The sequence below is a fragment of the Acomys minous genome (assembly GCF_964271855.1).
Source record: "Acomys minous genome assembly, chromosome: 16".
NCBI lineage: Eukaryota > Metazoa > Chordata > Mammalia > Rodentia > Muridae > Acomys > Acomys minous.
Window position 1 is genome coordinate 3350276 of NC_140498.1, and position 27494 is coordinate 3377769.

The 27494-nt window shown below is 51.7% G+C and overlaps 2 protein-coding genes and 1 long non-coding RNA gene across 16 annotated transcripts; 2 read left to right on the top strand and 1 right to left on the bottom strand.

Moving 5' to 3' along the window:
• Positions 1 to 363: 363 nt before the first annotated feature.
• ARHGEF15 (Rho guanine nucleotide exchange factor 15) lies at positions 364 to 16163 on the top strand. Of its 8 annotated transcripts, none has more exons than XM_084761542.1 (17): positions 364 to 883; positions 1221 to 1405; positions 2816 to 3473; positions 3880 to 4212; positions 4498 to 4552; positions 6241 to 6299; positions 6381 to 6592; positions 6711 to 6871; positions 7361 to 7513; positions 8136 to 8265; positions 10887 to 10961; positions 11065 to 11157; positions 11247 to 11407; positions 11561 to 11664; positions 12174 to 12255; positions 12350 to 12476; positions 14443 to 16163. In XM_084761542.1, the coding sequence occupies exons 3-17, from the start codon at positions 2864 to 2866 to the stop codon at positions 14602 to 14604; spliced, it is 2517 nt and encodes an 838-aa protein (XP_084617668.1). In that variant the 5' UTR covers positions 364 to 883; positions 1221 to 1405; positions 2816 to 2863; the 3' UTR covers positions 14605 to 16163. The 8 variants fall into 8 exon arrangements, with proteins under 8 accessions (XP_084617668.1, XP_084617666.1, XP_084617662.1 ...); XM_084761536.1 differs by having other exon boundaries at positions 367 to 883; positions 11512 to 11664; XM_084761537.1 differs by having other exon boundaries at positions 367 to 883; positions 1271 to 1405; positions 11512 to 11664.
• On the bottom strand, positions 15298 to 19738 carry LOC311585879. The gene is made up of 3 exons (XR_014775378.1): positions 19530 to 19738; positions 19237 to 19389; positions 15298 to 16108 (listed from the first exon to the last, which is right to left on the bottom strand). It is a non-coding gene; the product is annotated as an uncharacterized lncRNA (long non-coding RNA).
• ODF4 (outer dense fiber of sperm tails 4) lies at positions 19316 to 27494 on the top strand. Of its 7 annotated transcripts, none has more exons than XM_084761558.1 (8): positions 19316 to 19393; positions 22202 to 22395; positions 23171 to 23284; positions 23567 to 23730; positions 23918 to 24213; positions 26419 to 26592; positions 26871 to 27005; positions 27176 to 27494. In XM_084761558.1, exons 4-8 carry the CDS (start codon positions 23684 to 23686, stop codon positions 27397 to 27399), a joined length of 876 nt encoding a protein of 291 aa, XP_084617684.1. In that variant the 5' UTR covers positions 19316 to 19393; positions 22202 to 22395; positions 23171 to 23284; positions 23567 to 23683; the 3' UTR covers positions 27400 to 27494. The 7 variants fall into 7 exon arrangements, with proteins under 7 accessions (XP_084617684.1, XP_084617683.1, XP_084617686.1 ...); XM_084761557.1 differs by lacking the exon at positions 19316 to 19393 and adding an exon at positions 21982 to 22002; XM_084761560.1 differs by lacking the exon at positions 19316 to 19393 and having other exon boundaries at positions 22009 to 22395; positions 23921 to 24213.

The following is a 27494-nucleotide window of genomic DNA, read 5'->3' on the forward strand; positions in this document are numbered from 1 at the left end:
CTTCGTTGTTGTTTTTTGGGAGACAGGGTTTCTCTGTGTAGCCTTGGCTGTCCTGGACTCACTCTGAAGACCAGGCTGGCCTCGAACTCACAGCGATCCGCCTGCCTCTGCCTCCCGAGTGCTGGGATTAAAGGCGTGCGTCACCACGCCCGGCCTGGTTCCTTCTTGTGGTGGGCAGGCACACATGTGGGCAGAATAATAAATAATAAATAAATCTTAAAAAAAAAAAAAGACTTGTGCTTTTGACATTGAGCAAAAAGGCACTTAAAACATCCTTCAATACTAGTTTATGGGATTTTCTTCCCAGTGTCTGGCTTGGAGATTAGAGATGTGTGTCCAGGTGACATGAGGGCTGACAGGGACCTGCCCCTGCAACTCCCACCACTATCCCTCCCAGGCTGGGGTGTGGCTCACTTCCACCCCTTTCAGTTGTTTTTATGACACATTCCCAGCCCTGGGGACTCAGTTTCCCAATGAGAGAGGAAATTAAAGGTATCTGGTGTGTGTTGTGTGTGAGGTGCAGACTCCACAACCTGTCTCCCTTTCCCCGCAGGCACGCGTTGACTTCTGGGACAATCACTGTGGGAGCCTCCCAGTGGGGCAGGGACTGGGAGTCAAGAGAAACTAGGAATAAAGAAGAGTGGGCGGCAGGTCACCCTGCAAATCTGCAAGACCCCCCTTCCCCACCTCTCCTGGCCTGACACAATGGCTGGGTGGGGCGGAGGAACCAGCTTCCTCTGTGGAGATGGAAATCTAGGCCTTCAGTTCCCGCCCCAAAGACTCAGGAACAGTTATTTGGAGTTACAGACCTTGGTGCAGGCATTTGGTGCTCCAAGGGGACAGGAAGATAGGCCGAAAACAGAAACCCCTTCAAACCATAAAGGTAAATTCCTGGGGTGGGGGGGGTCCTCTGCAGATGGCAGGGGGTTGGCGGAATGAAGAGAGGTTCCCTCCCTCGGTGCGAAGTGTGCTTGGCTCACCCCAAGGCAATCCGTTGGAAATCGGGGTGATAGACAGTTATTCAAGTGGTAGGAGCCACGGCCAGACATCCCTTAGCTAAGAGGGAGGCACGCGGATGGGCATGCCGCACTGTATCGCCAGCCTGGCTTGCCAGGGCCACCCCATCCTCTTCCAACCCCGCCACACAGCAGAACAGGTGAAGGCGGGGTGGAGGTGGGGGTGTCACAAAGCAGCCTCTTCCCTCCATACCTGGCCTCCAGCCTTTTCAAACCTCGGACACCTTGGGTGCGGGATTCCTCCCATCCTCTAGGCCCGGTGTGCGCATGTGGAGCACCGTGGTGCGGCTGAGGGGGGTGTCGTCCGGTTGGGAGGAGGATCGGATTCCTGTTTCCTGCCCCTACTCACACAGCCCGAGGAGGTGACTGAGAGTGGAGGGAACTGGAGGGTAAGTGCCTGGGGCCTCCCACTATCCGGGCCCTGTAAACCGCCTGAGTCTGGAGCAGGCAAGGAAGTGAAATGCAGGTCCCTGGGACGGGGGAAGAGTGGGTTCGCGGAAGGGGCAGAGGCTGGGAACAGGAGGGCAAGCTTGGGTGACCTCACTGAAGGGTTGGCTTCCTGGCAGCATGTAGGGGCCACTGAGCGAGCTGTGATCTAAGGGGTCCCCGCTACCCATCTTTTCTCAAGAACCTAACCTGGGACCTGGAAGGCTATGACTTCTGACTGCTCCAGGGAACTTAGGGGCACTCTTGTGTCCGAGCTCTGGTCCCCCACCCTCCTTGTCCCCAAGAGGAAGAGAAGCGTAGGACCCAGCGTCCCAGGACCACTGGTCCTGTGCTTCGGCCCGGCTTGCGGCCACCTCCCTGGCATCCAGACAGGACCCAGCGTCCCACTGGAGCCTCTCTCTGTGACCAGACCTAGGTGCGGCAGGAACCAGGATGGGGAGCAGAAGAGACCAGGCTGGGGCCCCCTGGTCTCCTGGGGTCAGAGGCTCCAGGAATCTTCATGGCAGGAAAAGGAGACTAAAAATAATCCGGAAAGGGAGGGAGAGTCAGTCGGGAGAGAGGAACTGGGAAATGGGAGGGGGAGGAGGGGCAGCCGGAGCCGGGAAACAGTGATGCATCCCTCAGCTCAGCCGCCACAGAACCACAGAACGCGGGCCACAGCCACTCACTTCTCGGTGCATCCGTGACACGTCACGATTCACCCCCCTCACCCACGGCACACCCAAGCCCCACTCGTCCAGGACTATAAACCCCTACACACACACACACACACACACACACACACACACACACACACACTGGTTAAACCAGCAAGCTGAGTTCCCCTGGCTGCGCCTTACTGGTTCTCTGTCACCCCATACTCCCCAACTGCTTGTCCTTAGCCCCGCTGTGTCCTCTGGCCTGACTCCCAGCGAATGTCAAAACACACAAAAGCTGGGCATTGCGGGCACAGGTCTGTAATCCCAGCAGCGCTCCGCTTCGGAGGGAGGCTGAGGCAGGAGGATCAGAAGTATGAGGCCAGTCTGCGATGCCTAATGAGAGACCTTATCTTTAAAAAGGAAAAACTAGGCTGGGGTGTGGTGGCGCCGTCTTTAATCCCAGCACTGGGGAGGCAGAGGCAGGAGGAACGCTGTGAGTTCGAGGGCAGCCTGGTCTAAAAAGCGAGTCTAGGACAGCCAAAGGCTACCATAGAGACCCTGTCTCGAAAACCCAAAAAACAAACAAACAAACGCATAGAAGAGGGGAAAAAAGGAGGGAAGTGCACCAGCCTTCAATCTCCACTCAAAAACATGGCCCCAGTCCACCCACCAGGGGAGACACTGAGGGCCACTTTCTCCCTCCACCCTCCTCAGGGATGACTTTCTCAGAACACTCCACTTCTCGGAAACACTCAGAAGACGATGTCAGCGCAGTCTCTTCCTGCAGCCACACCCCCTACCCTGAAGCCCCCTCGGATCATCCGCCCCCGGCCCCCTTCTCGCCACAGAGCTCCACACTCGCCTGGGCCTCCTCACAATGGCTCCTCCCCGAAAGCATGTCCTCAGATTTCCAACGATGCCCCTTCGGCTCCGATGTGCACCTCCATCTTCTGGGAACCCCCCACCGCTTCCCTGAAGCCCTCTGCCCTTCTACCCCCCTCGGCTTCTAGAGCCAGCCTGGATTCTCAGACTTCCGACTCACCTTCCAGCACACCCAGTCCCAGCCCAGTGTCCCGGCGCTCCGCCTCCCCGGAGCCGGCTCCCTGCTCTCCTGTACCCCCACCCAAGCCCTCGGGGTCTCCCCGAACACCGCTGCCCTCGCTCCCTGTGCCTCTCCAGGATGGCTCGGCCTCGGCCCCTGGCACGGTTCGCAGGCTGGCGGGCAAGTTTGAATGGGGGGCTGACGGCAAGGCCAGGTCCTCAGACTCTCTGGAGCGATGCTCCCAAGGGAGCGCGGACGTGAATGGGGAGAGAGAGACCCCCCTAGTCGCCCTTCCCGGGACCGGGTCGCAGGAGAACGGCGCTCCCGGAGGTAAGCTTATGCTGCGGTTGGGCGGCCTCAACGTAGCTCTTTGTTTTCCATGTTTGTAGACTGTAGACTTTGAAGGGCTAGACTTTCTTTTTGGTTTCTCTGTGTAACCTTGGCTGTCCTAGACTCGCTTTGTAGACCAGGCTGGCCTCAAACTCACAGCGATCCACCTGTCTCTGCCTCCCGAAGGCTGGGATTAAAGGTGTGCGCGCCACCACCACCCGGCTAAGGCTAAGGCTAGAATTTCTAATGTAGATTTTGCGTTTGAGAAATCCGTTTTCTGCGTTTCTCAGAGTGCGCGGACCGTGGCGGTGGAGGAGACCTGTAGATAGCCTGGGTTAGCCCTTGATGTGGGGTAGAGTTGTAGACGGGATGGGCAATGCTCCTTAGGCAACCTCTTCTGCCACAGACGCTGCCCTGGCCTGCCCGCCACGCTGCCCCTGTGTTTGCCACGTAGCAAAGCCTGGCCTGGAGCTCCGATGGGTGCCTGTGGGGAGTACTGAGGACATCCTCAGGGCGCCCTGCCGGGCATCCCCACTCCGAGCCTCACGCTCCCGCATCAACGCTCCAGTCATCAGCCACCCTCCTGTTGTCCTCACATCCTACCGCTCCACCGCCGAGCGCAAACTCCTACCTCCCCTCAAGCCGCCCAAGCCAACTAGAGTCAGACAGGGTACCAGCACCTCTGAGGAGCTTCCACAGCCGGACCTGGAACTGCCTTCAGAAGATGGAATCCAAACAGGTGCAAGACCTGAGAGTTCAGGACGCGGAGGGGAGGGAGGGGACGTGGCGCCTGGAGTTGGTAGGATCGCTGGGCTTTGGGGGGGGGGGGGTTGGGGGGGGTGGGACTTGGGTAGCCATCTACAATCCCACGGTGGCTTGGACTTCTCCTTTTTTTCTCTCCCAGCTGCTGCTCTGGGGAGTGGTAGTTTTGGAGATGGGGGTGGGGAGTGGGGGGATGGGGCAGCGCTGAGGCTCGGTGTCTTAGGCTGAGATTAGTTCTGGTCACTCTGGGTTTTCTCTCCAGGGGACAGACCTGAAGAAATTCCTCAGCATGCTCCTCCTGTAGCCCTGGAGAAAAGGTACCGAACTCCGAACTCCCCACGTAGGCTTCCCCTCTCCTCTCACCTCACCGTGCTCTCACCTAGGGTCGCTAACCTTCAGATCCCCAGGAATACTAGCTTACTCAGGTATGGGGGGGCAGGGGGAGCCAGGACTCCAGAGACAAGGAGCCCAGGATTTTAATCTGACCTCTCTCCCTATTAGTCATGAAACCTTTAGTACATTATCTTTTCCTGGGTCTCGGAGTCTTTCCCTTAGAAATAGGGCTAAGCACGCCTCTGTCCCATCCGGCTAGTGAGGCAAGTCGTGCAGAACTTCTGGCCGCAGGCCAGGCTACGTGGCACAGCTCTAATCTCAGCACTCAGCACACCGAGGCAGGGAAATCAGGAGTCCAGGCCGGCCTGGAATAGTTTCACAGTTCATTTTCAAAACAACAACAATGAACCAACAGCAAAGCAAAGCAACAAACCCCAAAAGGCAGGGCCAAGCTCTGATTTTCTTTTCTTTTTTCTTTTTTCTTTTTTTTTGGTTTTTCAAGACAGGGTTTCTCTGTGTAGCCTTAGCTATCCAGGACTCGCTTTGTAGACCAGGCTGGCCTCGAACTCAAAGTGATCCGCCTGCCTCTGCCTCTGCCTCCCAAGTGCTGGGACTACAGGTGTGCGCCACCACGCCCGGCCTTACTTTAATTTTCTTATTGTGACTTTATATTAATTTTTTTTCAGACAGGGTTTCTCTGTGTAGCCTTGGCTGTCCTGGACTCACTGTATAGACCAGGCTGGCCTTGAACTCACAGTGATCCACCTGCCTCTGCCTTCCTAAGTGCTGGGATTAAAGGTGTGCGCCACCACGCCTGGGTAAAACACATTTTTAATATTTATTTTTTTATTTTTCATTTCTTTGTTTGTTTTTTTTCCAGACAGGGTTTTTCTGTGTAACAGCCCTAGAACTCACTTTGTAGCCCAGCGTGGCCTTGAACTCATATGAATCCTCCTGCTTCTGCCTCCCTAGTGCTGGGATTAAAGGCATAGAGAGCCATGCCTGGCTAAAATTTCTTTTTAATTATGTGTAAGGGCCCACTGATCCCCAACCCCCTCCATAGGTTGAGTTACAGGCAGTTATGAGCCACCTGATGTGGACGCCATGAATCAAATTTGGATCCCTCTGCGAAAGTAGCGCAGGCTCTTACCCGCTGAGCCATTTCTCAAGCCCTCTGTTAAAATGATGGTTGGCAAAACCATTTGGCAACCATGGCCACCTATTACGCTGTCCAGGCTTGCTAATCATCTTAGATTGGTTTTTTTTTTTGTTTTTTGTTTTTAATCAGAAGTAATCATCTAGGTATGTTTTTTTAATCAGACATAATCATCTGGGCATGTCCGTTTGCTTAGAGGATATTTACTGCAGCAGCTTTTACCTTGAGTGAATGAACGGCTGGCAACCAGAAGATGCTACCAGAGCTGTCCAGACAAGGCAGCGCTGCGAGCCGGCTAGAGGGAGGGGCCGGAAAGCATCTGCTTCACGCTAGTTGATGTGGCAGGAGTGTTTAGGGCCTGATTTGCCCAGGGCCTCCCCTCCAACAGGCACATAGGAACACATGGGATTTGATCTGGGGAGCTCCCTCCACACAATGTGTGTCTCTCTCTTCTGGTACCAGGGGAATTACACCACCACCACCACCCCTCACATGGCTTCCTTTCTTTCTCCACAGGGATGAGGAAGGACCCGAAGGGCTGAGGGAGCAGCAGTGGGAGCTGCCTCTGCAGGACGGTGGGTCTCTGCTGTGACAGGCAGGAGGGGAGGGTTCTGCTCCCTGGACTTCCCTGACGTCGTGCTCTGTCTACCTTCCAGAACCTTTATACCAGACGTACCGAGCAGCTGTGCTGTCAGAGGAGCTGTGGGGCGTGGGTGAGGATGGGGGTCCCTCTCCAGCTAATCCCGGAGAAGCGCCCACCTTCTCCAGGCTCCCCGGACCTCGAAACACCCTGTGGCAGGAGCTCCCAGCTGTGCGAGCCAGCGGTCTCTTAGAGAGTCTAAGCCCGGAGGAAAGGCGCATGCAGGAGGTGGGCGCCTGTGTGGGACTGAGATGGCTGGGCTGGGGGCAGGGAGGGCACGTGGCCTGAGTACTAGGGCAGGTGGGAGGTGGCTGGCCTTTCTACTGTGGCCCTGTCCCCTGTCTAGAGCCTGTTTGAGGTGGTGACCTCAGAAGCCTCCTACCTGCGCTCCCTGAGGCTGCTGACTGACACCTTCGTCCTGAGCCAGGCTCTCCGGGACACACTCACACCTAGGGATCACCACACGCTTTTCTCCAATGTGCAGCGCGTCCAGGGTGTCAGTGAGCGGTCAGTGGGGCCCTGTCTTCCTAGGAATCTGGGCCTTGGGCTGTTGAACAACCTCCCTTAGCTTTCTTCCTCTTCTAGATCTTTCCATAAACCCAGTTAGTTTTCAGCACTCTCCTGAAAACCCTGGAAAACCAGACTCTTTGTGTGCCCCCCCCCTTTTTTTTTTCTGGTTTTTCGAGACAGGGTTTCTCTGTGTAGCCTTGGTGTCCTGGACTCACTTTGTAGACCAGGCTGGCCTTGAACTCATAGCGAATGCAGGCATTCAAGGCGCGCACCACTGCGCCCGGCTTTCTGTCCCCCTTTTTTGTTGTTGTTTTTCGAGACAGGGTTTCTCTGTGTAGCCTTGGCTGTCCTGGACCCGCTTTATAGACCAGGCTGGCCTCGAACTCACAGCGATCCACCTGCCTCTGCCTCCCAAGTGCTGAGATTATAGGTGTGCGCCACCGTGCCCAGCTTCTGTCCCCTTAATTGCTTCCTCTGTGCTCTCAGGTTTCTAGGAACACTACTGTCTCGTGTCCGTTCCTCCCCACACATCAGTGACCTGTGTGATGTGGTGCACGCCCACGCCGTCGGCCCTTTCACAGTGTACGTGGATTACGTACGGAACCAACAGTACCAGGAGGAGACCTACAGCCGACTTCTGTGAGGACCGCGGTTTTCTCCTTTCTCCCCGGAATGCGTTCCCAAGAACACCAGTGTGTAGAGCTGAGCCTTATATGTACATATCTACGAAAATAATTTACAAACTAGGCCCAGGAATAGACTAACAGTAGCTAACAATAAAACAGAAAACTTAGATCCATATAATGTGCTAAAATTGTCGGCATCACTATGCTCGCACTTTATGGACATTAGTAAGTACAGTAAGAATTACTTGGATGCAGCTCCGTTGACGCCACCGTGGTCAGTTTGATAAGCAGGACAGCTACCAGGTCTAATGGGCGGGTGGCGCATACACACGGATACACCAGACAAAGGACTGATTATTGCTGTCCCAGATAAGATAGGGTGGGGCGCCTTTCGATTTTTATCTCTGCTAGTCAGAAAAGCATTTGAAATGTATGAATTGTCTGTTTCTGGAGCATTCCACTTAACGGTGTTGGGTCCTTGAAATTATAAAAGTAAAACTATGGAGAAGGGCATTTCTGTATCCCAAAGGTGGAGGCGGAGCCTGTGGAAACCTGTTAAGGCTGAGGCCAGAGCTCCTGGCAGGGCTCCTGGCCGACCTTCAGGGAGTCCCTAAGCATCTGGGCTTTCTTCTCAGGGACACAAACATGCGCTTCTCCGCGGAGCTGAGAAAGCTTCAGAGCCTCCCCAAATGTGAGCGCCTCCCGCTGCCTTCTTTTCTGCTGCTGCCCTTCCAGCGCATCACCCGCCTCCGGATGCTGTTGCAGGTTAGCGTCCTGGCTCAGGCCTGCCCTCAGCTCCTCAGTGGGCAGACTGGTTTAGAGAAAGCCTTCTGGATACTTCCTTCCACTCAGTCTCAAACTAGTTGAGATCTCCAAAGGAACAAACAATGGTTTGGGGGAGGAATGAAAACCAAACTTTAAGCTGGGTGGTGGTGTCGCAAGCCTTACAGCCCAGCACCCAGCAGGCAGAGGCAGGTGGATCTCTGTGAGTTCAAGGCCAGCCTGGTCTATAGAGTGAGTTCCAGAACAGCCAACAGCTACACAGAGAAACCCTGTCTTGAAGACAGACAAACAAAAAACAAACCTCAGATATTCCAGTGTTTGTGGACTTCAGAGGGCCACTGTAAATACTGTATATAATGTATCTATAAAATTGGATTTTGCTGGTGGCTGCGTGGTGAGTGGAGAACTGTAGACAGCATGCCCAGCATGTACAAAGAAGGCCTTGGATACAGTCTCCAGTGCAAGTAAAATAAATGTAAAAAAAAAAAAAAGTAGGATTTAAAAATGGGGTTTTGAGAGGATTTTTTTTTTTTTTTTTTTTGGTTTTTGGTTTTTGGTTTTTAACTGTCCTGGACTCACTTTGTAGACCAGGCTGGCCTCGAACTCACAGCGATCTGCCTGCCTCTGCATCCCGAGTGCTGGGACTACAGGCGTGCACCATTACACTCGGCATTTTTTTTTCTTATTTTTTTGAAAGAGTTTCTGTGTAGTCCTAGCTGTCTTGGAACTGGCTTTGTAGACCAGGCTGGCCTTGAACTCAGAGATCTGCCTTTCCCCACTGTGCCATGACAGGACACATCGCAGGAATCAGTTCTCGAGTTCTCTCCCTTGGTCCCACAAAAGCTCTTACCCTCTGAGCCAGAGAAACGCCTTTCAACCCCAAGTATAGACGCCCCTTCGACTAACTTACCTAATATTGGAATTTTACAATGTATTTATATATTTTGATTTTCTATGTATGTTTTGCCTGCGTGTATATATGTGTGTCGCATGTGTGCCTAGTGCCTGTGGAGGCTGGAAAAGTGGGTTGTATCCTCTGGAACTGGAGTTACAGTCAGTTGTGAGCTACCGTGTGACTGCTGGGAGCTGAACCTGGGTCCTCTGAAAAGGCACTGAGCGCTCTTAACTGCTGAGCCATCCCTTCAGCCTTCCAATATTTCTTCCTTTCTTTTCTTTTTCTTTTCAAGACAGGGTTTCTCTGTGTAGCCTTGGCTGTCCTGGACTTGACCAGGCTGGCCTCGAACTCAGAGATCCGACTTCCTCTGCCTCCTGAGTGCTGGGATTACAGGTGTGCGCCACTACACTGGACTAGTATTAGAATCTTAATGTGAAAACTATTGTTTTCTTTCTTTCTTTTTTTTTTTCTTCTTTGTTTTGAGACATCTGGCTTTGGTTTTTTTGGTTTGTTTGTTTGTTTTGTTTATTGTTTTACAGTTTGCGTTTGGTTGTTGTTGTTTTTTAGAACTTACTACAAAGTTCAGGCCAGCCTCACACTTGCAGTCTTCTGCCTCAGCTTCTTGTGTTTCCGGACTATCTTTTGTTATTTTTATTTTTTAAATTTAATTCTCCTCAGCCAGGCCGTGGTGGCGCAGACCTTTGATCCCAGCACTTGGGAGGCAGAAGCAGGTGGATCACTGTGAGTTTGAGGCCATCCTGGTCTATAAAGCAAGTCCAGGACAGCCAAGGCTACACAGAGAAACCCTGTCTCAGAAAAGCAACAACAAAAACATTGAATTCTTCTCATGTGTTGGAGGATGGAGCTGATGCCTCACTCATGCTGAACAAGTGTTCTACCACGGAGCTTCTAGCCAGCTTCTGTTAGTTTTATTCAGCTTTGTCTGGCTTCTGTGCAGACAGCATGCGAACAGTAACACCGTCCTACCTCAGGGAGTGCTGGGTGTGTCCTTTGAGGCCCAGTGCTGAGCGCTCTATGGTTGTGTAGCCCCAGGGATAAGTGTACAAGGACAGGAGCCATTATTTACACGACTTTTATAAAGGAGGAGACTGAGGTGCAGTTTGAATAATTTGGCTTAATTCATGCAAAAAATAATGGATGGAACCAGGTGTGGTGGTTCATGCCTGTACTCCCAGCATTCCAGAGGCTTGGGCAGAAGGATTCAGAGTTCAAGGCCAGCCAGGGCTGCTTAGCAGAAAACAAACAAAAACAAAACCCCCCACTAAACCAAAAAATACTGTTTCAGAAAAACATACACACTAAAAATAAAATAAACAGGAATCCAGGCATTTCTAACTGCCCTGCTATACTGTTAGGCTGGTTATATAAAAGCAACACCCCTCTCCCCGGCCCCCCCGCATTTATGGGTGCCCAGAGTCCTTGTATATATTATCTCATAGAATCCTCAGAATGCTAAGTAGGTATCAGCTCCATCTTATAAATGGGGAAACTGAGGCTCTGAGCAGTAACATGGCTTGCTCAGGCTCTGGCAGCTGGTAAACGGTAGGTCTCATGGCCTTGCTGAGGGTTATCTGGGTGGCCCTGTGAACCCTAAAGGGAATTATTTGGTAAAACTGGGCGGGGTCCGCAGCACCTCAGAATCTCAGGGGCACGAAGGACTCAGTCACCCTTCCTCCTTGTTTTCCAGAATATCCTAAGCCAGACAGAGGAGGGGTCCAGTCGTCAGGAGAATGCCCAGAAGGCACTGGGTGCTGTGAGCAAGGTGGGCAGGGCGGAAGTGGAGGAGGAAAGAGGTGCCAAGTGGTAGAGGGGAGGTGGGAGGGGCAGACGGCCACTGGGATGCGTGACTCCACTTTCCTCACCAGATCATTGAGCGCTGCAGCCTTGAGGTGGGGCGCATGAAGCAGACCGAAGAGCTGATCCGCCTCACCCAAAGGTTGCGCTTCCACAAAGTCAAGGTTAGTCCTGCCCAGACTCTCCATTTGGCCTTTCCTCACCATGCTGCCGAGGTTAGACCCTTCTCTCTCCCCGCCCCCGCCCCCCACAGGCTCTACCGCTGGTCTCCTGGTCAAGACGCCTGGAGCTGCAGGGGGAGCTGACGGAGCTGGGGTGTCGGAGGGGTGGTGTGCTCTTCACCTCCCGCCCCCGCTTCACTCCCCTCTGCCTGCTGCTCTTCAGTGACCTGCTGCTCATCACTCAGCCCAAGAGGTGAGTCCTGCGTGGGAGTGGAGGGAGGCGGAGCCGGGGTGGGGAAGAGGCACCCAGCGCGACGGACGCCTGGCTCTCCTCTGAACGCCCTCTTCCCCGGGCAGTGGGCAGCGGCTGCAGGTTCTGGACTATGCCCATCGCTCCCTGGTGCAGGCCCAGCAGGTTCCTGACCCATCCGGACCCCCTACATTCCGGCTCTCGCTTCTCAGCAACCATCAGGGCCGCCCCACCCACAGGCTATTGCAAGCCGCCTCTCTGTGAGTCGTGAGGACAGCCTTGGGGGTTGGTAGAGCGCTGGCCTAGCAGGCACCAGACCCTCGATACAAACCCCAGCACTGCCGAAGACAACCAACCATCATGGCAGCATGCCTCTCTTATCTGAGCCCTGGGGAGACTGGGCGGCCTTATCAAAACATGCAAACAAAGCCAGGCTGTGGTGGCGCACGCACGCACGCACGCACGCACGCACGCACGCCTTTAATCTCAGCACTTGGGAGGCAGAGGCAGGTGGAGTTCGAGGCCAGCGTCGACATAAAGCAAGTCTAGGACAGTCACGACTACACAAAGAAACTCTGCCTGGAAAAACAAAACAAAACAAAAATACAAAACAAAACATGCAAACAAGCAAGCCACCCATAGGACCCTCACCTGACCTTTCACACTGCGTACGTACTCTACTGCTGTTCTCTCTCCTCTGACGTCCCTGTTTCTTCTCCGAGGAGTAGCCCGGGGCCAACCGTGAACCCCCTCCCCTGTTCACCACTAGGTCAGACATGCAGCGCTGGCTGGGAGCCTTTCCCACCCCGGGTCCCCTTCCCTGTTCCTCAGACACCATCTATGAGGACTGTGGTAAGTACCTCTCAAAAGGCGGAGGGGAAGAAACAGGAGTCTTAGGGGGAATTCAGGATGGCAACTAAAAGGAAACAGGGTCCAACTGAAACGGTACCCACACTTCCTTCACCAGAGTGCTCCCAAGAGCTGTGTACAGAGCCGTCTACACCGTCCAAGCCTGAGGGGCAAAGTCTGGAGCCCAAGGGCCCCCGAAAGCATCTGCACAAGAATCCTGAAGGTGAGGGAGCCTTTCATGTAATCATTCAGGAAATATTTATTGAGCAGCATGAGCCAAACACTAATGTTTGATTTTCCTCCTGGCAGTGCTGGCCTCTAGTCCTTGCCTTACGCATGATAGGCAAATGCTGCACTAAGGAGCCACACCCTGGCCCTGGTGGCATATACTTAATTTTATTTTTATTATTATTATTATTTTTTGTTTTGTTTTGTTTTTTGAGACAGGGTTTCTCTGTGTAGCCTTGGCTGTTCTGGACTCACTTTGTAGACCAGGCTGGCCTCAAACTCACAGCGATCCATATTTATTTGTTTTTTTAAAAATAGTTTATTTAATTTTACTTTGTACATTGGTAGGAGGATATCAGATCCTGTGGAACTGGAGTTGTGAGCTGCCATGTGGTTGCTGGAATTGAACCTAGGTCCTTTGGAAGAACAGACAGTGCTCTTAACCACTGAGCCATCTCTCCAGCCCCTGTTTATTATGTATACAGTGTTCTGCCCAAAGGTGCGCCTGCACACCAGAAGAGGGCACCAGATCTCATTATAGATGGTTGTGAGCCACAAGGTGGTTGCTGGGAACTGAACTCAGGACCTCTGGAAGAACAGTCAGTACTTTTAACCTCTAAGCCATCTCTCCAGCCACAGTTTGTTTTGGTTTTCCCAAGATAGGTTTTTTTCTGTGTAGCTCTGGCTGTCCTAGAACTCACTCCATAGACCATGCTAACCTTGAACTCAGAGAGATCCACCTGCCTTTGCCTTCCAAGTGCTAAGATTAAAGACATGGGCTACCACTGCCTGCCTGAGACTCCGTCTCAAAAATAAAATAAAATAAAATAAATCCAGTAGTGGCTTCTATTCCCACTTCCAGCACGGGGGAGGTTGTTTGTTTGATTGGGTTACATAGTGAATTCTGAACCAGCTAGAACTAGATAGCAGGACATTGTCTCAAACAAAACAGGTCTAAATGGGATAAATAAGTATAAATTATATGTAGTATGTGGGAAGGGGTGGGGCGCAATGAAAAAAGGAGTAAGGAAGGTGGGGGTTCTAGGGTTCGGGGAGACAGACCTCACTAGGAGGCAAGGTGTGAGCTTGGCAGAGGTGGCTCAGTCTGCGTGGCCAGTGTCTGGAGGGGGCGTAGAGCAGGTGGACTGTACAGCGAAGGCCTGGTTCCTGTTGTGCAGGAGAGGAGGTGTAAGGAGGCCCCTGGGCCGAGGCTCATCCGGGAAGGGGGGCGGGAGCAAATCAGGCCACAGAGACAGGATCTTTCCGTCCCCCGAAGGGATTCTTTTTTCAGATTTATTTTTCTTCATTATTTAAGTTTTTGTTTGTTTTGTTTTGTTTTGGGTTTTTTGTTTTTGTTTTTGTTTTTGAAGACAGGGTTTCTCTGTGTATCCTTGGCTGTCCTGGACTCACTTTGTAGACCAGGCTGGCCTCGAGCTCACAGAGACCCACCTGCCTCTGTCTCCCGAGTGCTGGGATTAAAGGTATGCACCACCACGGCCGGCCCTATTTAAGTTTTTAAAGATTCATCTGTTTTATTATTTTATGTATATGAGTGTCTTGCCAGCCTGTATGTCTGTGCACATGTGTGTGCCTGGCGCCTGCTGGGGTCAGAAGATGGCACTGGAGCCCTTGGGACTGGAGTTCCTGATGGTTGTGGGTCACCATGGGGGTGGTGGGAATTGAACCAGGTCCTCTGGAAGAGCACCAGTTTCTCTTAACTCCGGCTCAGAGGCTCTTCTGATTGAGTAACGTGAGTCGTCACTGCAGGACCCAGCATAGAATTGACACACATCCTCTCGGATGCTGACATCCCTTCCAGGAGCAATAGTGGCTGAGATGGAGTGTTCTGGGCTTTTCCGCTAGTCTCCAACCCGCCATGTCCCTGAGACCTCCCCCCGCCACACCCCACCACCTGGCTTCTGTCCTTGCTCCACACAAGCCTTTCTTTCCTTCTGCCCCAGGTTGGCTCAAGGGGCTTCCTGGAGCCTTCCCTGCCCAACTGGTGTGTGAGGTCACAGGAGAACATGAGAGGAGAAAGCATCTTCGCCAGCATCAGAAGCTCCTTGAGGCTGCGGGACCCTCTTCAGACACTCCCGACACCCCTCAACCCTAATGCAGCCTAGGGAGGGGCACAGATTGGGACACTGGCAGCAGCATGCAGAAGACAAAGTCTGCCCACCTGTCCATCCATCCGTCCGTCCACTCATCCATCTACCTATTTGCTGTCAGTGGAAACACTACCTCTCGTGGCAGCCAATAGGGATAGAGCTTCCAGACAGAGGAGCTCATGGACAAGGCCATCTGAGCCCAGGACAACAAGAAAGAACGAGGATTGCTTGAATGTGTTGCCAGCAGAGTCAGGAGCTAAGTACAGAGTGGCCAAGGCTGAGGCCCTGGCTCTCAAGTATCCCCGAATGGTCACAACCTAGGAAGACAAAGCCGGGGCATTGAGAAATGGCATCACTGGAGTAGTCCTGTTGGAAGCAGGGATGGGCCGGGACCCATCAGCCCAAGGAGATGGTGATTTGGGCCCAGGAAATCAGTAGTCACCCAACTTGGCTCTTCACAAGCCACTGGTCCTGCTTTTTGAGTATAGGAAGAAACATTAATCCGATACTTCTGTTTCTGGGATGTTTCCTGTGCCCTTTCAAACCACTTCCTTTCTTCTAGAAGAACCAAGAGTGCATCTCAGAGGACATGTTTGCATTTGTGTCCATGTATATAGGAAGGCAATTGTGTTGAGTGTGTGTGTGTGTGTGTAACAGAGAGAGAGAGAGAGAGAGAGAGAGACTCCTGTCAGTGACTGAAAACGTATATTTCTTTTTTCATCTCACATTTTTCCTGTTATTTTCTCCAAAGAAATCATTTGCCCTGAGTTCTAAAGGAGAGTAGAGTGTAGCTTGCCCAGAGGCTGGGACTGTGGATGGACGCCACGGATTCTGGGTCTCTTGTCTCTCTCTGGGTTCCATGACAGTTGAAGGGTGACGTAATGAAGCAGCCAGTGGCCTGGCAAAGAAGGCACAAGGAACCAAACATCTGGGATGCAGAATCCTCTGCAGTCTGTGGACTTTTTCCTATCCCAGGCACTGACCTCCGCCCCCCACGTCTCCCAGCTTGAGGTGTCCTCGTGATGTCCGCCCGCCTCAGCCTCAGGCTGCAGAACAAGCTGCGTCCCTGGCCAGCCGGCCAGCCGGTGACCGTGCTGGGCTTCTATCCCCTCAAGCAGCCGGTGACCATGCTGGGCCTCTATCCTCTCAGAAACAGAAGGGCAGATTCAGGAGGGATTAGAAAGCTGGTGCAGCTGGTTGCCCAACCTCAACTGCGGTTTCTGCGGCTGAGAGCCTGTCCTGCGTGATGCCGGCAAAGGAGGTGAAGCAGACAGTTGCTGGGGGCGGGGCCCAGGCCTGGTCAAAGGCTTTTCTTTCACAACTGTGCAGTACTGTCCCTTTATCTATGACAAGCTGCCCAGACAGAAGCTGCCGTGAAGACTAGGGGAGGTGTGATGACTCTGGGGTCTTGAAGGCAGAAGGGCACTCGGCATGTCCTCAGTGTTCACTCAGCAAAGTGCTGGCCACGTGAGATGGTGGCATCTTTCTGAGGCTCTTCAAGGCTTGAAAGAGCAGTGGTCTACAATATGGTTTTATATGGGGAAATGCAAATAAAATGCATTTTAGAAAAGAAACACATACATATAATGTTCAATTTCTTTCTGTTGTTTTTTTTTAGGTTTTTTGAGACAGGGTTTCTCTGTGTAGCCTTGGCTGTCCTGGACTCACTTTGTAATCCAGGCTGGCCTCGAACTCACAGTGATCCACCTGTTTCTGCCTCCCGAGCGCTGGGATTAAAGGCATGCGCCACCACGCCCGGCTTCTTTTTTTTTTTTTAAATTAATTTATTTTTATGTTACATGCATCGCTGTTTTACCTGCATGTAAGTCTGTGTGAGGGTGTCAGCTCTTGGAGGTACAGACAGTTGTGAACTGCCATGTGGTTGCTGGGAATTGAACCCGGGTCCTCTGGAAAAGCAGCCAGTGCTCTTAACCACAGAGCCATCTCTCCAGCCCCTTTTTATTTTTAATTTTTGTATTTTATTTATTTATTTATTTTTGGGTTTTTTGAGACAGGGTTTCTCTGTATAACCTAGACTCACTTTGTACACCAGGCTGGCCTCGAACTCACAGCGATCTACCTGCTGCTGCCTCCTGAGTGCTGGGAATTGAACTCAGGACCTCTGCTCTTAACCACTGAGCCATCTCTCCAGCCCTTAAATATTTTCTTTAACAGAGGGCAGGTTCGGCGCTTTTATACCTATGCCATTGATGTTGCTATTTCTTGGGATCTGGGGAAGGTTCGTGTTCTTTTTTTTTTTTTTTTTTTTTTTTTTTTTTTGGTTTTTTGAGACAGGGTTTCTCTGTGTAGCCTTGGTTGTCCTGGACTCACTTTGTAGACCAGGCTGGCCTCGAACTCACAGCAATCCGCCTGCCTCTGCCTCCCGAGTGCTAGGATTAAAGGCGTGCGCCACCACGCCCCGCTAAGGTTCGTGTTCTTTACAGTTGGGCCGGCGTGGCTGCGTCTCCCGCTAAGCTAGCGTCAGATCGCGCCGCTGTGCACACGGGTCTCGGTCTCATTCCCTCCAGCGCCCTCTCGCGTCACCGTTCCTGCAAGATGGTGATGAACCTGGTCTACATGAAATACCAAATCCACTTTACCGCCATCTTCAAGACATTTGTCTGATATTTCCGTGAATACTAGAATTAGATCTAAAAGCCAAGTTTGCAGCCGGGTGGTGGTGGCGTATGCTTTTATTTCCAGCACTCGGGAGGTGGAGGTAGAGGCAGGCGGACCGATGTGAGTTTGAGGCCAGCCTGGTCCACAAAGCGAGTCCAAGACAGTTAGGGCTACACAGAGAAACCCTGTCTCGAAAAACAAACAAACAAAACGTTTGCTTTCTGAGGAGGCACGAAGAAGACAAAACATGGCATAATACAATGTCTGTGGTCAGACCGTCCAGTTACAAACTGTAACTCCGTGGGGGTAAGATAGATACATGGCTTAAGAGCGATCATTGAAATCCTCCTAGGAAATTATATTGCCAACCTGCTCAGATACCAAATGGGAAAATCTCTCTGATGACGTGCTGCTTGGTAAGGCAAGGATGGCCTTGGTCATGGCTGGGTTACCCCACTGGGAAGATGCTGGGGCCAGGGCAAGGAGGGCTCGTGGACCTTGCCTCTGGAGCTAGCAAATGCTGATTCTCCTACTAGTGAATCTCCTTGAGCAATTAAGAATTGAGGGGTTGGCGGGCGTGGTGGCACACGCCTGTAATCCCAGCACTCCCGGAGGCAGAGGCAGGTGGACCTCTGTGAGTTCGAAGCCAGCTTGGTCTACAAAAAGAGTCCAGGTCAGCCAAGGCTACACAGAGAAACCCTGTCTCAAAACACACACATACACACACACACACACACACACACACACACACACACACACACACACACAAAATTTACTCCTCAGGGTAGCACTCCTGGGAAGTGGTGGAACTTTAAAAGGCAAGGCCTGGTGGGAGCTCTCCCGGCCATCATGAGGAGACTGTGGGGCCCTGAGGTAGGCAGGTTTGCAGGGTCAGCTGTTAGCTTTTCTTTATACCTGCAGTTAGAATCCTGTCTCCTGATTAGGACCCTTAAAGTTAATAGCTTAGGCTGTTGGGGGTGCGTAAGAAGCCAAACTAAAAGACCTGCTTCCAAGAGGAGAAAGCGTTTAAGCAAAATGTCTGTGACAGCAGGCGCTTGACAGAACTTGGTCAGGGTTAAGCGAAATGTCTGTGACAGCAGGCGCTTGACAGAACTTGGTCAGGGTGTTGGGAATCAAGGGACAATTGTAGGGACAGGCATGTTCAGTGTCTGGGGGTTAGGGAAGTCTCACCCAGAATGTGTTAAACTCGTCTTGAATGCTGGCTGTTCCCTCCACCCCAGGATGGATCCCCAGAGGCCGTACATTGCTGTCACCCCAGGATGGCTCCCCATACATTGCTGCCACCCCAGGATGGATCCCCATACATTGCTGTCACCCCAGGATGGATCCCCATACATTGCTGCCACCCCAGGATGGATCCCCATACATTGCTGCCACCCCAGGATGGATCCCCATACATTGCTGTCACCCCAGGATGGATCCCCATACATTGCTGTCACCCCAGGATGGATCCCCATACATTGCTGTCACCCCAGGATGGATCCCCATACATTGCTGCCACCCCAGGATGGATCCCCATACATTGCTGTCACCCCAGGATGGATCCCCATACATTGCTGTCACCCCAGGATGGATCCCCATACATTGCTGCAGAAGCCATATTTGTGCTCAGGACAAATAGGCCAAGAAATGAACAACTGCTCCAAGCTGGGCTAATAATCAGTGTATCTTTCTTTTGAAATTTGGTATCGAACCCAGAAATATTACATATAGGCCAAATGAGATGCCTCCGTACGGAAAGGCTCTTGCTGCGATGGACCAGGCCCCCAGACCTTAGCACAACTGACTCCATGATGGAAGAGCAGTGCAGGTCATAAAACTCAGCACAGCATCAGCTGCCAAAACAAAAACAGAAACTTAATCTATCAAAGTCCATAGCTCTGGGAATCTCTCTCTCCCTCTCTCCCTCTCTCCCTCTCTCCCTCTCTCCCTCTCCAAGGACAGAGCTTCTCTGTGTCGCTCCACTGTCCTGGAACTCCTTCTGTAAACCAGGCAGAGATGTCTTACCTGTAGCAACAGAAGTTTGGTTTGATCGCATGCACCTGTAGTCCTGGCTTCCTGGGAGGCTGAGGTAAGAGGATCACTTAAGCGTAGGTGTGCGACGCCAGCCTGAGCAGAGCAGGACCCCTCCTCTGAGACAGCTTGCACCCACCTTGTGCTCTATGTGAGAAAAAATTTTTTTTCTTGAAGACGGGTGGTGGGGGTGGTTGGGGGGGTGGTGGTTGGGGCTGGGGGGGGTGGGAGGGTAGGGGGTGAGGGGGGTGTGTTTCTCTGTGTAGTCTTGGCTGTCCTGGACTCACTTTGTAGACTAGGCTGGCCTAGAACTTGCCAAGATCTACCTGCCTCCTGCCTCTGTCTCCTGAGTGCTGGGATTAAAGGTGTGCACCACCACCTGGCTAGATTTACTTTTATGTATATTCTCCCACCCCCTCTCTGTGTCTCTCTCTCTTGAGACAGGGTTTCTCTGTGTAACTTTGGCTATCCTGAAACTCGCTCTGTAAACCATGCTGGCCTACAGCTCAGAGATCTGCCTGCCTGTGCTTCCCAAGTGCCACCACCACCTGGCATAATTGATCTTTTTATTTATTTATTTATTTTTCATTTTGTTTTTTCAAGACAGGGTTTCTCTTGGCTGTCCAGGACTCACTTTGTAGACCAGGCTGGCCTCAAACTTACAGAGATCTGCCTGCCTCTGCCTCCCGAGTGCTGGGATTAAAGGTGTGCACCACCATCGCCTGGGGATAATTGATCTTTTTTTTCCAAAGATTTATTTATTATTATACATACAGTGCTCTATTTGCATGTACACCTGCACAGCAGAAGAGGGCACCAGATCTCACTACAGACGGTTGTGAGCCACCGTGTGGTTGCTGGGACTTGAACTCAGGACCTCTGGAAGAGCAGACAGTACTCTTAACCTCTGAGCCATCTCTCCAGCCCCAATAATTGATGTTTAAAAAATAAATATTACATATTATTATTGGAAGGGGCACTGTGTGGGGGTCAGGTGATAGTCCTCTGCTCTTACCTTTAAGTAGGTTCTGGGGATCAAATTCAGGCTGCCAGGATTGCACAGCCAACCACTCTAATGACTTAGCTGTCTTGTCAGCTCTTATAATTCACCTCAAGTTTTGAATTAGAATCTTTATTATACCATGATTACAGTGTAAAGCACAAAATAGCTTGCTGTTCCCACTTACTAGGTCGTGGCTCCTGACCAGGTGTCTCCTATGTTAGACAGGTATATCCACGGGTCCTTTAGGGTCTTGGTGGCCTTGCATTGCTTCTCTGTTAAGTTCAGGTGATGAGAACATTTGTGACTTCCTATCTACGTCACTGTGCCAGAGTCATTTCCCCAGGGCTGCGCTTATCCTACCCACCGCTCTCCAGAATTTCTCTCATCCTTGGGCGGAAGGCCCTGACGCCTCTGACCACTGTCTCCATCCTCCCATTTGCTGATCTTCCATGGCACTTTGATATATCTAGAGATTTCCAATGGAACTTTCTGGATTCAAATGCGGACTCCACTACTTGCTGCCTTTGTGCCTTGAGTAAATTACTCAGCCAGAACCAGTGCAAAGAATGGTAGTTCCCACCTGCCATTATTTGGGTTCCCCAGAAGTTGACCCCAGAAGTCCTGGGGAGGTGAACCCAAGACACACTTAAGAAAGACATAAGGAAGTGAGAGAGGAAAGGCCTGCCAAACTGGAGACAACCAGGACCAGGGGGAGCTGTAGGTGACTGACAGGATTGGAGAGGGCAAAGTGTGGCCCCAGGCTATGAAACAAAGTTTTACACAATGGAACAGCTGACAGTGATGATTTCAGACCATGCTAGCCTGATTTTAAAAGCCTAAGAATACACACACACACACACACACACACACACACACACACACACAAACACACACACATACATATAAATATATATATATAATTATGTGTTCATGCATGCCAGTGCACCACATGTGTAGTAGCAGTGGGTGTCAGAGGCAGCGTGGAACCCCTTATGGACATCTGTGAGTCATCGCGCGTGCGCTGGACACTGAACCTGGATTCCCCGCAAGAGCAGTCAGTGCTTTAAACCACCAAGCCGTTGCTGCAGCCCCATGCAAGGCCTGGGCAGTTACTGCCTGGACTCTCACAGGAAAACATCTCCAGCTCCTGAAACAGCTCCCTTACCTGTTCTAGTCAGGGGTTGAGACATTTAGGGGATCCATGCCACATCTGCCACCCTTCCCTTGACGCTCTACTGCCTCGCTCTTTCAGACTTTTCCTTGGGCAAGGCGGAGGCTGCTGTGTTTACTGTGTCGTCTTTAATGCGTCTTCCGAGCTTTGTCTGTCTGTTGACACTAACGGTGGAAATTCATCAGGCAGTGTTTACCTTGTGCACTGTAACTCCGTAAACATTCCACTGCAGGGCTGGAGGCCGCTAAGATTACATTTCCTTTCTTGAACTGTCCTCTTTCATTCTTTCCTGCCTTTTATTTTATTTATTTATTTTTGGTTTTTTGAGACAGGGTTTCTCTGTGTAGCCCTGGCTGCCCTGGACTAGCTTTGTAGACCAGGCTGGCCTCGAACTTACAGAGAACTGTCTGCCTCTGCCTCCCGAGTGCTGGGATTAAAGGCGTGCGCCAGCATGCCCAGCTATGTTTCAAATTCTCTTCTTCCCTTTATTCTATTGTTGTACTATGATTTCAAAAGTCCAGAATTTTGACATTGATCGCTGGAGTTCTGAGGAGCTGACGGAGCCCTCACTGCTTTCTACTCAGTCGTAAGCTCAGGGCTTTGAGTTTTCTCTTCTTCTCCTCCTCTTCCTCCTCTTCCTCCTCCTTTCTTCTTCTTTTGGTTTTGACAGGAGATCAAGTGGACTCCAGACAAACACAGCCTAAGTTTCTGCACTGTCTGTTCCTCCTCTTTCTTGGTTACTAGGAAATTTTACCTCTGTCTCTATTCTACGTTTGTCTCGGCAGATTCCCACCTGGCTGACAAACGTCATGCAGGGAGCACCTGCGGACTTACTCTGGACCTGCGGACTGCAAACTGCAGAGCTCTGGACTTACTGAAAGCTGGTGTGAACCAGGCCAGCCATCCCGGGGACAACCTGTGAGGAGACAGTTGCCTGAGTCCAGCCATCTCAAGGACAACTTCTCCATCTTGCTGGCAGGTTAAACTAAGTTCACGTCCCCAGGCCCAGGGACCTACTCCTATCCTGATTGGTGGGAAAATGTGACAAAGAGCTGGCACAGGTGCCTGTGATTTCATCTTCTGAATATGCTGTACAACTGCCCTTCAAGGTTGCAGCTCAGCTCCCGGGTCTGTTCTGAGGCTCTGATCCATCAGTAGCAGTTTGACTACAATACATTTTTGTCATCTGTATTTGAGCCATGTTGGATCTAAGTGGACCCCATAACCAGATTGAGAAGTAAAGATGAAAAGGGGGGGAAAAAGTAAGTAAAGAGGCTAGGGATGGAATCTCATACCTGTAAAATCCTAGCATTTTGGGAGGCAGAGGCAAGAGGATGTCCATGAGGTCATTGCTTTGTCTCAAACCTGGGGAAAATGGCTGAGGTGCCTATTTAACATGTCAAAGCAGACAGGGCCTGTAGGTTCTCCCAGCATCCCTCAGTCCCTACCTGTTACAGGGTTCTCCTGGCTGGCATACCCAGCCCCCTTACCCTAAACTTCTCCAGCCCAGGGGCTGGGCTGCCCTTCCCTATATAATCCAAACACTTTTGCTACCTGCTCCTTTTGAACCTTTGGCCTCCTGGCTGCTGCACCTGGCTCCCCTCTCCTCACGTGTTCAGGGCCACGTCCACTCTGGACCCTCCCCATGCGTCAGCCCCTGGCTGTGCTCTCCCTTTTGTCTATATAAACTTCCTCCTCTACCACACCAGGGGCAGTCATGTCCTTTCCTTTTCATTTCTTTTTTTTTCACTCAGCCATTCTGGGCTATCTAGTGAGTCGCAGGCCAGAGTACCTGTCAAGAGAAAGTGGGGAGCTGAGAGACAGGGACGAAGAGACTGACCATTGTTGATTTGGAACTGAGTCGAGAGGTGAGATGGGAGAAACTGAGGAAGCAGTGGGAAGGTTGGCACGGGCTTGGGAGAAGGAAGGCATGTGGGTCTTTTCCTGGCGGCACATCTTTCTCCCTCCCCACTGTCAGCATTTGGGAAAGGGGCGGGTGTGTCTCTCAGATCACCACCTTAGGTAAAGGGGACAGTAGCTAGAGAGACGCATCATCTGGTCCACAGGGGCTGGAGTGCAAGGAATAGAATTTTGAGAAAGGGTTAGAGCTGAGTCCTTGGCCCATCCCCCGTCTCACTGCTCCCCAGCAGTATTCCACGGCAGTTAGGGTCTGCTCAGCAGAATGGAGCGAGGCCTTCTCTTGGATCTGGAGCTCAGATGCCTGAAAAGAGCGCTGCCCCCTTTCTTCCTTGGACACTAGGCCTGTGATGGAAGCTGATTTGACTGAGGAAAATGTTGTGAAGCTAAGGGCCAGGTGAGTGTGGGGAGGGAAAGGGACTAGCGGGTGTTAGGGCCAGAGGAGCAACACCCAAGGCCCAGAGAGGGAGAGAGAGCAGGCATAGGAGGCCTAGGCAGGAAGAGGAGGCTGGCACAGGAGGCAGGGCGGAGGAGGGGTGGCCTGGGCACAGGGGCTGGTGCGGGACTCCCGCCTCTTGTTCCAGCAGGAACAGGCGCTCGCTCATGGCGTACCGCCGCAACTCCATGCTGCCCTTCCAGTGGAAAATCACACACAGCTCCCGCTGGATGGCCCAGGTGGTGGCCTCGGAGTTCAGCCTGGTGGCCTTCCTGGTGCTTCTGGTCATGGTCTTCTCCAAGAAATGGCTGTACCCCTGCAGGAGTCGCTTCCATCAGCGCTTCCCCAAAAACGTCACCAACAAAATTTACACCTCCATTCACACCATGTCCACGGGGCCCCTGTACGTGTGCATATCTAAAAGCTGCTCCGAGGACGACAAAGGTGAGTTCCTTCCTCTTTCCATCCACGGTCCCCAGCCTGCCTTGACCTCTGACCTCTCGGGTGGGCCCCCACCGCCTTGTTCCCTCCCGTCAGTCAGCCATCTTCATTTGGCTTACAAGATGGCTCTCTGCTGGCGTGGTGATCTCAGGGTCGTTTTCTTCCTTTGGTTTGACCCAAATCAGTTTGCCCGACCCAGTAGAAAATGTCAGGTCCTTCCTTTAAGGGTGTTAAGAGGATCATTCCCAAATAAAATCATTTTTTAGCTGGGAGCTGCTATCTCCTTCTAGTTTGCATACCCAGAGCTCTGAGAAGAGCCCAGAACGCTCCCTTGCTGCCATTCCCCAGTTTCCTGTCATTTTCCTTTCTGCCTGAGACCCCGCCTCTCTGGATCTGGGACCCCGCCTCCGGGCCTGAGGCCCCGCCTCTCTGGATCTGGGACCCCCGCCTCTGAGCCTGAGGCCCCGCCTCCGGGCCTGAGGCCCCGCCTCTCTGGAGCTGGGACCCCGCCTCTGAGCCTGGGGCCCCGCCTCCGGGCCTGAGGCCCCGCCTCTGGGACAGCTCTGCATTTCCTTTTTATTGTTTGGCTTCCTTATTCCTTCCTTCCCTGAATTCTCACAGCTGCTTAATTTCTGACTTGAGTTTCGTTTCCTGTTGTCCCTTCAACCACCTCAGAAATGTCCAGGTCTAGGTGTCCCTTACCATCTTTCTCCTTCACGTGAGCGGAAACAGGGATATAACAATTTTGTCTTTTTTGTTGTTGTTTTTGAGACAGGGTTTCTCTGTGTAGCCCTGGCTGTCCTGGAACTCGTTCGCTCTGTAGACCAGGCTGGCCTTGAACTCAGACTCCAGCCTGCCTCTGGCACCAGAGTGCCGGGATTAAAGGCATGCGCCACCACACCTGGCTTTGCTTTCTGTCTTCTGATAAGTGAAGAATCTGTGCTTTCCACAGCTTTTGCCACCCACTCCTGCCACTGTGATGGAACAAAGTGACCAGGGCCCAAAATCAACCTTTCTCATTTTAAGTTGTTGCCGGGTATTTAGTCCCGGTGCTGAGTAGAGTAGATAACTAATACAGAAAAGTGGTGACAGAAGGGGAGGGCCGTTCCTGCACCCACCTCTGATCACGTGGAAGCAAGCCCTTGGAACAGGTTTACCGGAAGAATCTAGCTCCTTTTAGCCAGATTATAGTGAGACCTGGGAGTGAAAAACGGAGTAAAGGGTCTGGAAAACAACACAGCTTTTTCACAAAAGGAGCAAACTGGAAGGCGTGGACAGCAATGGCACAGTCGTTAATGAACTCAGGCTCTTTCAAAATAAGCCAAACACTTTGCATTGGGACAATGGGGAAGATGGTTTGAAGCCAGTCTCAGGAACTGGCCAGGCTTCAGGGTCTAAAATTATAATGGTGTTTACAAGATTTCTTTTGAAATCTTTCCTAAATCCATTGACAATTTGCTAACTTTTCTTCTGAGAATTGCTATTTGTGTCATTCCCTCCCCCCCCCTTCTTTCTATTTTTTTCTTATTGACTTTTTTGTATTGATTTGTTGAGATAAGTTTCCTCTATGTAGCCCTGGCTGTCCTGGAACTTGCTATATAGACCAGGCTGGCCTTGAATTTACAAAAATCTGCTTGCCTCTGCCTCTGGAATGCTGAGATTAAAGACATATGCCACCACCATGCCGGGCTTTTAAAATTTTATTATTATCATTATTGTTGACTCAAGATCTTAGTATGCAACTCTGACTGTCCTGGAACTCACTCTGTAGACCAGACTGGCCTTGAACTCACAGATAGCCGACCACCTCTGCCTCTCTCTCTCTCTCTCTCTCTCTCTCTCTCTCTCTCGTGTTGATATATTAAAAGGCATGAGCCACCACATCTGTCTATTTTTATTTATTTATTTATTTAGAAACATTGTATTGTAGTCTATATTGGCCAGTAAAACAACCAGGCAGCTTAAACTCATGGCTATTCCGTTGCCTCAGCCTATAGGTGTGGGCGACCACATTGGCTTTCAGCCAGTTAATCAAATGGTTGGAATTACCAATATCAGGAGTCTGCTTTCGTGATCCCTCCTGTGCGGTATTATTTCTTTGGTTCTGAATGACCTGTTTCCTCCTGTTTGCTCACTTACTTGTATTTCTTTCATTTTTGTGAATCCTGAGTTCCTCCCTATTTTTGTCTCCCACCCACCCACCCCAAGACATTTTTAGGCTGTGGACAGTCCATCCAATTTTTGGGGTGGTTAAGATAAGTTTCATGCTGGCCTTGGGGCTGGGCTTTGCCCTCACCACCTGGCTGCACCTGCCATACCTGACGCGCCTGGAGAGACTGCCTTTCTTTGGCTTGATTGGAATCATCCTGAGCTTCTGTGAAGGTGCCCCCCAGCTCTGAAAAAGGTCCTTAATTCCCTAACCCACATAGTCCCGGGCCGGTCTCCCTCTTATCTGGGGGTGGGGGTGGGGGAGGGGTGGAGTCAGGGCTTAGGGGGCGGGGAAAGAACTGAGAACGGAGGTACACCGTTTTCTGATTGCTGGAGACGGGAGGGGATGATTTCCTCAGTGTAAGTGGTTTGCGGCTGTAGCTCGGCCGATGAGGCAGATCCATTGTGCGATTCTTAGGTGAGAATAAGATTTCTCCACTCCTGCCTCCCAGTCGCCTTCATTTTCCTCACCCTCATGTTGTTCCCCGCTAACCTCTGGATCTACGAGCTGAAGAAGAACATCTCGGTCCCTGTTGGCTGGAGCTATTTCATTGGTTGGCTGGTGTTCATCCTGTATTTCACTTGTGGTAAGTGTGTGTGTTGGGGTGGGGCACGAAGGCACGTGGGAGGGTCAGGGCAGAGAGTCTGTGGAGGGAAGGGGCAGGCAATCCCCCCGCCCCAGGTCCACCCCGAGAGTCCATGGGGTCTTAACTTTCCCTTGGGCTCACCTCACCCCCTTTCTTGTTTTTCTCACTAGGGGTCCTTTGCTACCTCAATTATAAAAACTTCTGGAGCCTGATTGCAAGCTGCTCCTCGCCCAAGGGTGCTTGCAACAATGGAGTGGAAAAGTCTCTGATGGGTACCTGCCAGACCTCCTGCGCTCAGGAGGAGAGCCTAGACCCTGCTAAGCAAAACGATGAGCAACCGGCATCCTCCCCAGCAACCGACAGCTACATCTGCCCTTGTCATGACAAAAAATGAGCAAAGGATGATTTGGGGACCAGTTCTGCATCCCTCTTCCTCAACTTGGCCTTGTCTGTGCCTTCAGGTGATGTGGAATAAATTGTCCATCTCTT

Excerpts from the sequence above, each read along its gene's own strand:
- ARHGEF15 (XM_084761540.1), top strand. The coding sequence starts at position 2,864 with ATGTCAGCGCAGTCTCTTCCTGCAGCCACACCCCCTACCCTGAAGCCC. Across the intron at positions 7,514-8,135 it reads GAGACCTACAGCCGACTTCT|GGACACAAACATGCGCTTCT; the intron begins GTGAGGACCGCG and ends CTTTCTTCTCAG. Across the intron at positions 11,408-11,511 it reads CTCATCACTCAGCCCAAGAG|TGGGCAGCGGCTGCAGGTTC; the intron begins GTGAGTCCTGCG and ends TTCCCCGGGCAG.
- ODF4 (XM_084761558.1), top strand. The coding sequence starts at position 23,684 with ATGGAAGCTGATTTGACTGAGGAAAATGTTGTGAAGCTAAGGGCCAG. Across the intron at positions 23,731-23,917 it reads GTTGTGAAGCTAAGGGCCAG|CAGGAACAGGCGCTCGCTCA; the intron begins GTGAGTGTGGGG and ends CTCTTGTTCCAG. Across the intron at positions 27,006-27,175 it reads CATCCTGTATTTCACTTGTG|GGGTCCTTTGCTACCTCAAT; the intron begins GTAAGTGTGTGT and ends TTTTCTCACTAG.